The sequence below is a fragment of the Eretmochelys imbricata genome, chromosome 7 (genome assembly GCF_965152235.1).
Source record: "Eretmochelys imbricata isolate rEreImb1 chromosome 7, rEreImb1.hap1, whole genome shotgun sequence".
Taxonomy (NCBI): Eukaryota; Metazoa; Chordata; order Testudines; family Cheloniidae; genus Eretmochelys; species Eretmochelys imbricata.
In genome coordinates, this window is record NC_135578.1 from 19648214 (window position 1) to 19660238 (window position 12025).

Sequence of the window (12025 nt, forward strand, 5' to 3'; positions counted from 1 at the left end):
CTGCACCAAGTGGGATTTATGGTACATTATTCTATAACAGGAGAAATAAATCCAAAATCTGACAGCAAAAAAAAATAATCTATCCATACACAAGAAGTTATTCCAAAATGAGGCCACAGAGTTTCAGAAGGGACTACTAGATCATCTAGTCTGACCTTCTGTGTATCACACGCCACCAACACCACCCAACATCCACACACTAAACCCAACAACCAAAACTAGACCAAAGCATTACAACCCACAGGAAACCACACAAACACATGCCACAGGCAGAAAATAGGAGTGTCATTCTCCATTACAAACAATGTACTTGTAAAATGCACTAAAAGTGAGGCGCTATCTACCCCTTCTTAGGGGATGTGATATAATATCACACATAAGAGATTGATTTCAAAGTTATTCATCACCGTAGCTTGAACTTCCTCTACAAAAGTGAACTAAATAAAAGGTTTAGAGAAGAAAATGTGAGGCAGATATTTGGGATGACAAAAATTCTGTAACAAAGATACTTCTTGATTTGTATTCAGGAAAGTATTGTGGATGTCTTAGAACTTGGTGTTTCACATGGACAGAGATAGAAAATTGAAAATATATTTAACAGTACCGGTCATCTACATATTTATTACTTGGTAGACAGAGTATCGGTTTGGGTAATGAACACTCACATTCCATTTTCATGCCCATCTCTAAGCATTTCTTAAGCCTACAGAACTGGCAACGATTCCGATGGTGTTTATTGATGATACAGTCCTGGTTGCTACGACAACTGTAGGTCAAATTCTTCCTTACACTCCTCTTAAAAAAACCTTTGCATCCCTCGCAACTGACAGCACCATAGTGACGACCTAAAGGAAAAGGAAATGCATGTGCAGCTCGGTTACCACAAGGAAATTATTTATATTTTTAATACCAACATTTTATTTATAGCAGGCAGAGCCTATTGACAAATCACACCTTAGATTTGTTTTATATTCTTGGTTATTCCTCATATCTGCAGGCACTGATGGTGAAAGCACTATTCTAGTCTGATGTCACAGTTTTGTTTTGCATTTCTTTCAGGAGATCCTCCAGGATCATCCCATTTCCCACCATCCTCGAAGAGTATGCATAATGGCAACACCCACTTCTGCCCAGGACTAATGGTTCCTCTTGGAGTCCATCAGTGTAGCTACATAACTGCTAATGAAGTCACATGCATGGATACAAAATATACAAAGGATATTACATGCAAAAACGACATTAAAAGAACATTAAAGTTGCAAGTCAATCACTCAAAGTATAGGAAATTCCAGAATAAAGGTTATCCAGGGGACATTAATTCAGATTCCTTTGTGTATGCATTGTGATACTGCCTTTAATTACATGATCACATACTACTTTTTTCACAGGACTCCGCCTCATTTAGTGCGTTAAATGGATGGAAAGTGTTCACTGACCAGTTGAGTTGCAAACTCCCTGCACTATACTCTCAGCCCAAGCTAGCCCAGGAAATGAAAGAGCATTGGACCCCAAACTTACTCTCAGGGACAGGAGTGGGATGTGTGTGGTCAGGCCTAATGGTTGGAGCCATGGAGGTAGTCAGGCCTGGAGTTAAGGATCAGGACTACAGGATACACTGGGAGCACAGTTAAGAGCAGAGCTGATGTTTAGTGACAGGGATCAAAAGCCGAATGCTAGAGCCAATGTGTGAACTAGAGATGTGGTCAGGAAGCCAGGGATGCCAACGATGGAGAAGGGCAGGGGCTGAAGCAGTCACAAGAGCAGGCTGGGTAGGAAGCAGGAACATGCGCAGCTGTGTACATGGAACACGTTGAGGACCCAGTGAGCTCTGTTGCTGTGCTAAATAATAGGTGGGTCCTCCCCTCCACCAATCAAGAAGTGCAATCAATCATGTAGCTTCCCCCCCATCCCCGGCCCCACTAGGATCAGCTGTGTCCAGTATGTTGCTAGGATACTGACCATGCTGCAGCTGGCTCCCTGGCACTTACACCCCTCACACTGTGTTGTTGCTAGCTGGTCAAAAGTGAAAGTTTTCTTGCCAATATTGGAGTTCAGACTAGTACTGGTTCAAGGAGGGTTTAACTAGTGTGATACCAAGCACAGCTTGCCATAATTATGATCAAGTATCATGTCCTTTAACTTATTTGTTCACAATTATGTTCAAACCACAAGTATATCAGCCATAGGTGGTGATAGCTAACACATTTCTGTACTGTAAATTCATCCTCTTTTGACCAAGTCTCAATTGCTATTCTCATTATACATAAACACATCATCACTCCATCTTTACTAGTAACACGTTTGTTACAAGAGTATATTTGCTTACCTGATGCTTTATCTCCACAAACAACACAATATTCTACTACTTGTGGCCGCTGGACATCAGCTTTACCCAACAAACGTTCCACTGAAGCAGAGTCTGTCACAATCTAAAATAAAATGCCAGAACAGTTAAGGTGTTGCTTTGATATATCACATCAAATCAAGCTCTAAAGAGATTTCATATTCAGATCAACTGATTGGCTTAGCGTTGCTAACTCTTGCAGGTTAGTACTTGCAATAGAAGTTGGCACCTAACCTGCTTAGGCACTTTTGTAAATCCCATTAGGCACCTAAATACCTTTATAAATCTGCCCCTAAATTTAGTCTGGAAGCCTGGTTTAGGCAGAGGCCTGTTGCAGTTTTGGAAAGACAGAGTCCAGTCTGGGAGTTTAGCTTAGGCAGAGGCCTGATCCAGAACTGAAAGATTTATTCCTGATTGGGGCTCATCTTAAGCAGAGACTTGCATTAGCCTTCAAAGATTCGGGGCTTGTCTACATAGAGAAGTTATTGCAGAATAAAGAAATTTAAGTGTAATAGCTATACTGGAATAACTTCACCATATAGGTAATTTTATTTTGGAATAAGAGTGCCTTTTTCCAGTTTAGCTTAATCAACTTCCAAAGTGGATTAATATTATAAAATAATATCTGAGTTTTTTTCTGCTCCTCCCCTTTCACTGCATTTGAGCCTCTGACACCATTCACATAGGTAGATCACTGTGTGACAGTGCACTTCACCACAGGAGCAAATATTATCATTTGGATAGCTAACTGGTCACTTGGAGTTGTAAATCAGATAGCTAAACATCTAACTGCTAATACTCATACCTGCAATAAAGTGTAAGTACAAAAAAAAGAAGGTACAAATGTTGTGGACACAAATTTTGCTCACAAATGGGAACACGGCCTTCTGAAAATATAGGCCTGTCCAGTTTTGTTTTAAAGTTATTACTCCTCTTTTTAGACACCATAAACAAAGTATATCCACTACCTTTTGTAGTTCCTATGAAAATAGAGGGCCAGATCCTCAGTTGGCATAAATTAGCATTGCTTTATTGACTTCAACGGAGCTATGCTGGTTTACAGCAGCTGAAGACTTGGCCCACAACGTTTTGTGCACCTCACATTAGCTCTATTTCATTCCCACTCCTTTTACAGCAGTGGTGGGCAACCTGCGGCCTGCACGCAGCCTGTCAGGGTAATCCGCTGGCAGGAGGTAAGACAGTTTGTTTACATTGACTGTCTGCACCTATTGGAAAACCTGGGAGGTGGGCAGGTGCAAGCCCACCACTGTTTTAGAACTTTGGGGATATCATTCAATGATGCGAACATACAAACAAGAATGCTTGGCAAGACAAAGTGCTATATTAAAGGAAGTTAAATAATGCAATAATATAAAATTCTGTTCAGTTCAAAATACAGGATGAAAATAGTCCGTCCTTAACCCTTTGCAAACCAATAAATCAGAGGCAGGATTAAATCCTAAAAGAGAAGAAAAGGGAAGAGAGGGGAAAGGAAGAGAGAGTGGATGGAGGGAAGTGGGGGAGTATAATCCAATAAACTCATACTTTTTTCATGGTATCAGCAAGGAAGTTAATCCTGACAAAATTAATCTCACTGACAAAGTTTTTAAAAAACTTTTAAAAAACAGCTTTAAATTAATTATGTTTATTAATTTAAAAAATTAAACTTCCAACCATATACAGTATTCAGCTTATACTAGCACTGTGCTTGGTTTTATTGGCTTTTATTAACTGGGGCATAGAATCAGTGTATTATAATATATTACAGACCATTGTAGTACTGGAAAGAAACAAGGTCTCATCTTTAAATATTCACTTACAGTTCATGTTAACTCCTAGGAGTTGTTGTTTATTTTGGTACATTTCCACTGTCTTTGTGGTGAATATAACATGATTATTTTTCCTTCTTTTATGGGTCTGTCTGTATTTTAATGCCCAAATCATCCCATTAAACACAGACATTAAATAAAAATATGATTCAAAACAGAAGGTTTTCTGCTTTGAGGCATTTAAATAAGAAATGTAATTTACAATAAACTGTTATTTTAAAAATCTCTTAAAAACAATTGTTGTTATTTAGATGTTTATGCACAGATGGAAATTTTCTCTCCTGTAAATCACTCTTTTAATTTTACTGTCAAATAAAATGATAGTTCTATCATATTGACAGCAACAGGGAGTAGATATCGATTTTAAAGAGGTGGATGTAGATGTGGGGAAAAAAGCTCCTACTTTAGTAGAAAAAGTTTGATCTATGTTTATTAATGTGTATTATTTGTATTATGATAGATCCCAGACATCTGAATCATGACCAGGACCCCATTCAAACATATTGTAAAGACAGCCCCTGCCCCAAAGAGCTTACATTCCAAGGCCTTGAGCCCTGCAAAGATTAAAATAACTTTGCCCATTGCCTTCAGCGGAACTACTCACAGGCATCAAATTATGCATCTGCTTAAATCTTTGCTGAATTAGGACCTTAATAAGGAGAACATGCAACAATGGGTGTTGGAACACGGTAGAAAGAGTGAGGGGAGAAGAGGGAGACAAATAATAGTAAAAGGACACAAGGTTGCATAGATGAAGTGTTATAATTTGCTGTTTTATGAACCTATAACAGCCCTCTCTTGCAGTTTACTGTGGCATTTTAGGAAGTAAATTGGAAAGTTAGCAATGGAAATGAACAAAATGATTATATAACATTTTCAAAAACCTGTACACAGGAAGTTTAGCTTTTAGAAAACTATCAAAACTTCTAGGGGTTTAGGGCTATTATACAATTAAATCTATTTAAATCAATAATTGAAGCAGTATAGCCTGTTTTAATTATTGTATTTACCTGAATTCTGCCTGGTACAATGTTGTCAGTGGTGGTAAAGATAAGTTGCTTGGCATTAGAGGTTTCAGGTGCTGCCAATATCACCTTTCCTGTTCCAGTTCCATCTGGACTAGCCAAGATAAACTGTTGCTTCGGAGACACTGATGAGTCCACTGCTGTCACTATCTGGATTTTCTGTCCTGTTTGCTGATCTGTCACAATCTGCAAGAAATGTTGAAGGATTTTATAAGGCATAATATAAGATTTAACATTCTAAAATCTTTGGTTCTATCTCAGAATTATATCTTATTACCTGATAATGGCTCTTCACTGCCTTGCAACTTACATAGTCATTTATACTTGTGCAAAATAGGTGTAAATGATGACACAAAGTGCAAGGCAGTGGAATCAGGCCTTTATGTATATATAGTGCTTCTGCAGAGAAGGGTGCTTGTGGAATGGGAAGCATTGGTGATGTGAAAGGTGAGGAAGTAGCTGAACTATAGTAAATCACACTAAACAGGTCAAGAAGGAATCTCTCTAATGTGAAAACAGTGAGGTGGCAAAATTTGCACATGATACAAAATTACTAAAGATAGTTAAGACCCAGGCAGACTGCGAAGAGCTACAAAAGGATTTCTCAAAAGTGGGTGACTGGGCAACAAAATGGCAGATGAAATTTAATGTTGATAAATGCAAAGTAATGCACATTGGAAAACATAATCCCAACTATACATATAAAATGATGGGGTCTAAATGAGCTGTTACCACTTAAGAAAGAGATCTTGGAGTCATTGTGGATAGTTCTCTGAAAACATCCACTCAATGTGCAGCAGCAGTCAAAAAAGGAAACAGAATGCTGGGAATAATTAAGAAAGGGATAGATAATAGGACAGAAAATATCACGTTGTCTCTATATAAATCCATGGTATGCCACATCTTGAATACTGTGTGCAGATGTGGTCGCCCCATTTCAAAAAAGATATATTGGAACTGGAAAAGTTTCAGAAAAGGGCAACAAAAACGATTAGGGGTATGGAACGGCTTCCGTCTGAGGAGAGATTAATAAGACTGGGACTTTTCAGCTTGGAAAAGAGATGGCTAAGGGGATATACGAGTGAGGTCTATAAAATCATAACTGTTGTAGAGAAAGTAGATAAGGAAGTGTTGTTTATTCCTTCTCATAATACAAGAACTAGGGGTCACCAAATGAAATTAATAGGCAGCAGGTTTAAAACAAATAAAAGGAAGTATTTCTTCACACAACACACAGTCAGCCTGTGGAACTTCTTGCCAGAGGATGTTGTTCAGGCCAAGACCATAACAGGGTTCAAAAAAGAACTAGATAAATTCATGGAGGATAGGTCCATCAATGGCTTTTAGCCAGGATGGGCAGGAATGGTGTCCCTAGCCTCTGTTTGCCAGAAACTGGGAATGAGCAACAGGGAATGGATCACTTGATGATTACCTGTTCTGTTCATTCTCTCTGGGGCACCTGGCAGTGGCCACTGTTGGGAGACAGGATACTGGGCTAGATGGACCTTCTGACCCAGTAGGGCCATTCTTATGTTCTTATGTGATCCAAATAGTATAAAATGAATACCAATGAAGTATAATGACCAAGGTTCTTATGTTCACCTAAGTGAAAAATATGTAACATATTGTACATGGCTATGTATGACCAAGCACATATCCAGTACACATACACAGAAAATCTAATCTGATATAATCACAAAGTTTCCTCACTTAAAGAATTAAAAGTGAAAGTAAAAATACTTTGGAAAACTCTATGAGGTCAAACTCATTCATTCTGAAAAAGGGAAACATATTAGTAAACTGTGAAGCTAGCCTCTTCTGGTCAATACTACAGGCAGAGATGCAAGGTGGGTCAGATAATATCTTTTTATTGAACCAACTTTTGCTGGTGAAAAAGTTTCTGAGCAAACACAACTCTTCCTTTTCTTTTTGCGAATACAGACTAACACGGCTGTTACTCTGAAACAACTCTTCTTTGGGTCTCGGAAAGTACTCTTGAGTGTCACAGCTAAATGCAAGGTGGAACAGATTGTTTAGCACAAGTAGTTAGCACATTTTCTAAGGGACCATTAGAGGTTGAGTGGCCCATTAACGCCTCTGAGTCATAGGACAAAAAGAGGAGGTTAGTGAGCTACAGATTGTTGTAATAAGCCATAAATCCAGTGTCTCTGTTCAGTCCATCATTTTTAGTGTCTAGCAGAATTATGAATTTAAGCTCCCAGGCTTGTCTTTTGGTGTTGTGCACACAATACTAGAGACAGAAAATTAAAAGCATTCCACCTCATGACTATAGTTGAGATTTCTTCTGTTTTGGTTAAAAATAAATACACAATTTCAAAACATTTTTTGTGTGTGTAGTTAATTTACAGTTAAGGTTTATATGCTAATCTGATCACTTGTGTGAATAAAGTTTCGTAGCATAGAACACATAATCCTTAACAAATAAACATATTATCATCACCATTTAAAAAAAATCTAAGCATATGGAACAGCCAATTATGATAATTAAGGAGCTCACTAGGCAAAAGATCTCTGGGCTATCTTGCTGCTCCACAGAGCTCTTACCTGCCATCACAGTGTTCTATATTGAAAATCTTAGCTGGTAGCATGAAGTCACAGTGAAATCTTGTCTGTGGGATCAAGACTGATACCTCTATGATGCTGCCTGTAAATTTTTTACAGAGATGGGAATTGTCTTTTCCCTTTCCAGTATTCTCCCTCAGCACGGACTGTTAGTTCCTTTACAATCAGTAGAGATATGAGGAACAAGATTAATTGTTCTGCCCAAGTGGGCCAAAACTAAAGTTATGCTGGGAGGATCTGCTCTATGAACTTCAGAATGTCCTAGTATTCTTCAGTCATACATGTTGAGGAAATATAAATCCTTTGATGGGGTGGTGAGATATATGCTGATATTGTAGATCCAGTAGATAAAAAAGTTTTTTTGCTATTGTTACTTAACCAGAAATATGTCTGCAAAGGAGAATCCTCCCATAGTGATAGACTCTAGAAAGTAAAACAGTGAAGAGGCATAAATTGCCTGATTTTTCTTTTCCTAGATTTAGAGGGAATATATAGGCAAAAACTGCAGGTAATATATATATACACTAGAGGACAACTCTCAGTGCCTATCTACAACTGACAATCATAGAATCACAGATTCATAGAAATGTAGGCTGGAAGGGACTTTAAGAAGCCATCAAGTACTACCCTCTGCACTGGGGCAGGATCAAGTAAACCTAGACCATCTCTGACCTAGACTAGGTGTTTGTTCAACCTGTTCTGAAAAACTCCCAAAGATGGGGATTCCACAACGTCTCTTGGAAGCCTATTTCAAACCTTAACTACCCTTATATTTGGAAAGTTTTTCTTAATATCTAACCTACATATCCTTTGCTGCTGATAAAACCCATTATTTCTTGTCTTCCATCAGTGGACATGGAGAGCAATTGAGCCCAGTGCTCTTTATAACAGCCTTTAACATATTTGAAGTCTTTTATCAGGTGCCCCCTTAGTCTTCTTTTCTCAAGACTAAATAATTGCCAGTTTTTTTAATGTTTCCGAACCGGTCAGGTTTTGTAAACTTTTTATCAGTTTTGTCGCTCTACCTAGACTGTCCCCAGTTTCTCCACTTCTTTCCTAAAATGTGGTACCTAGAATTGGAGATGTTACTCCAGCTAAGGCCTCACCAGTGCTGAGTAGAACAGGACAATTACCTCCCATGTCTTACACACAACATTCCTGTTAATACTTCCCAGAACATTAGCCCTTTTCTCAAGTGCATCACATTGTTTACTTATATTCAATTTGTGATCCACTATAACCTCCAGATCCTTTTCATCAGTATTACCACATACCTAGTTGTTCCCCATTTTGTATTTGTGCATTTGACTTTTCCTTCCTAAGTGAAGTAATCTGCACTTGATCTTTATTGAATTTCATCTTGTTGAATGCATACCAATTCTCCAATTTGTACAGGTCATTTTGAATTCTAGTCACTGAAAGGACCTCTGTGATATCTGGTACATTAAAAACAAGAGCTAACTATATTTTTCAAACAAAGAAATAAAATTGGACAATAACTGGATGATATTTGCTTTCATAATAAGGGCCCATTGATTGAGTTATTTAAATTAAAGAATTTACCTGAATGCGCTGTGGTGAAGCTACAGAAGAGTCTGTAGAAATAATTTGGATGCGTTGAGAGGGGCTGGTCATCACTGGAGATTCAGATAATGAAGTCTGAACAGTCTGTACCTGTAAATAACAAGATAGAAATTTCACTTCATGTACTATTATAACATAGTGGATATTTTTTATCTTAAACATTATACAACTCCATCGTGGATTCTAGACTTATAATAAAAAGTTTCAGTAGCTAAAACACACTAGTATCTGCTTTCACTGAATTGTCAGAGTACGTTTTTGTTGGCAAGAATGAATCTATTATGCTCCAGAATAATCACTACATAATTAGACTTGGCAGAATTCAATTTTTATTTTTTATTTTGATGGATAATATCAATGTTTATTTTTAAGTATTTTTCTATTTTTATCTACTTTAATTTTCACAGTTGTGCAAAATTATGGATATTAAGCATTTTTTCAACTTTTATCTGTTAAAATTTTCACAATTGCAGGAAATTATGGGCAGGTCAGACAATTATTTAAATGATAATAGATGTTGAGAGTCAAAAAGTTAAAGCTGCATAACCACTAAAACACAAATTGTCAACTTCATATGTCAACATATACAATGTAAAATACACTTAAATCAAACTATTAAGTTGTCAAGCAGCATTTTTCTTACTTTGTCTATCAGTAAGTTTCTACTAATATCAATTGAAATATTTTTTCATAGGTTTGTATGTGTATGGTGTGAAATCGATGTTTACCGACAGTTACCAGTAAAAATCTAATCTTTCCAAGTCTAGGTATAATATTACTTGATCAAGCTTCTCAGAAGAGGCATATAATCTAAACAGTGTGGTCACTATTACTGAAATGAAAAAACATACCTTTTTTCAACTTCCAGTTATTTACTTGATAAATCTTTTTTTGCTTCTTTTTAAAATAAAGCTGTTCGACATATTAGTAATAATATTTTGTACTAATGTATCACCTTTCATCTGAGGATCTTAAAATGTTTTATGAACAATGAAGTCCAAAATTTTCAGACCTGTTTGCCAAAAATTAGACACCTTAATCAATACTCAGGACCCTAACTAAAAGTGGCCTACTTTCCAGAGACCAGAGTGCCTGACTCTCCCATTAATTTCAAAGGGAATGGGTGAGTGCTCAGCATCTAATAAATTTACGGCTTTTGGTTAGGTGCCTGAATATGGATTTAGATGCTTAATTTTAAGCAACCAAGTTGGAAAGTATTGGCTATGATCCTACAACAATCCTTTGGAAACAGACAAGTAATGTTACCTTTATTTTACAGATGGGGGTGAAAGTTGGGCATACAGAGGTTAGTGACCTGCAGAGTGCAGAGTTTTGAGACCACAGCTCTATCCACTAGACCATGCTTTTAAAGCCACCCTCTCCAATGTTGGAGATGGAAGAGAAAGACTTTTCTGTCTCAGATTCCATTCCTCCATCCTACCTTTTGTTATATAGCTCCAAAATATCCTTGAGAGTCAGGAGATGTCTTGACTCTTAGCCTGGACCTAAATAAAAAGGTATTTGGGGATAGAGGAGGAGGAGAATGTTCTGGGCAGTCCACATGCCTCCAATCTGCCCAAATTGGCATTTACCCCTTTTATTTCCCTGATTTTATGTGGTCAATCTAAAGTCTCTCATAATATCTGGTTAAACTATGTAGCCTGCCTGGAATAAGTGGCAGCCTTGTTTTCGAAGCTGTTGTGAGAGCAATTTTCAACTGCAGTGAGTGTTATTTAGACATTTATTTAGAGTACAGTAGTGTTTGGATAAGCAACTCTATAAAAATGGCTTGGCAAAGTTTGAATTTTATTGTTTGCTCAGTATGCAAATGTAAAAAAGTTGGTTTTATACTAGCTATCAGTGCTGCAGACTTGGATCTACCTTCCCACATACCATCACCAGAAATTAATATTAGGAAACCAATTTCTCTCCTTAGTTACACGTTTAATTACTATTATCCTTAGTGAGGGTTTCACAGATGTAACTGAGGGTAAAAATTGACCCTCCAATTGGAATTCAGTTAACAATTCTGTTGGTGTGCGAAAACAAACAGATACCATCTCCCTCTACAACACCTGTCTGCATTGGCCCTGCTGCAGGACTAACAGGTGTAAAATGCAGCATAAATCTATTTTTGTCATGTTAGTAAGCATATCTGACTCTGGATACATGCAGGAAGCAGATAAATTTCATAACAAGTGCTATTTTTACAGTTAATTTTCAGAGCAGAAATTGATTTTAAATACAGTTGTTTGAGGTTGAAGGATGCCCCATGGATGTTTAGGAAATGCAGCTATCTCAAACCCTGGAAGATCCTGGATAAACTGGAATCAGACTCTAGGAATTTTGTGACCCTAGAAGGATATGTACGATTTGGATGTTGGTGGCAGAATGCCCCATAGAAGATTTTTTGAGGGTGAGGGCTTTAACTGAAGTAAGAGTGAATGAAAGATGTTGGCTTGACAATCTTGAAGATTTCTATTAATCCGCAGAACTGATACAGCACAAGCAATGCAAATTTGCACACGTACAACTCGGTCAATTGTGATTATACCCCAACCCGGAGGAACCATCACAACCGGAAAGTTCAGTCTCCATGTCCTATTCAATCTTCACCCTTGTTGATGCAAGTGGCAACAAGAGGAAACAATTAGTACTGA

At 37.6% G+C, this 12025-nt stretch overlaps 1 protein-coding gene across 5 annotated transcripts in view; it reads right to left on the reverse strand.

Moving 5' to 3' along the window:
* NR2C2 (nuclear receptor subfamily 2 group C member 2) overlaps nt 1-12025 on the reverse strand; it is a 56799-nt gene that overhangs the window by 23060 nt on the left and 21714 nt on the right. For all 5 annotated transcript variants that reach the window (XM_077823064.1, XM_077823066.1, XM_077823062.1 and 2 more), the window contains 4 exons: nt 9345-9455; nt 5184-5384; nt 2327-2429; nt 666-845 (listed from right to left, as the gene is read on the reverse strand). In XM_077823064.1, the coding sequence (XP_077679190.1) occupies nt 666-845; nt 2327-2429; nt 5184-5384; nt 9345-9416 (556 nt within the window). In that variant the 5' untranslated portion in view covers nt 9417-9455. The remainder of the gene's footprint in view (nt 1-665; nt 846-2326; nt 2430-5183; nt 5385-9344; nt 9456-12025) is intronic.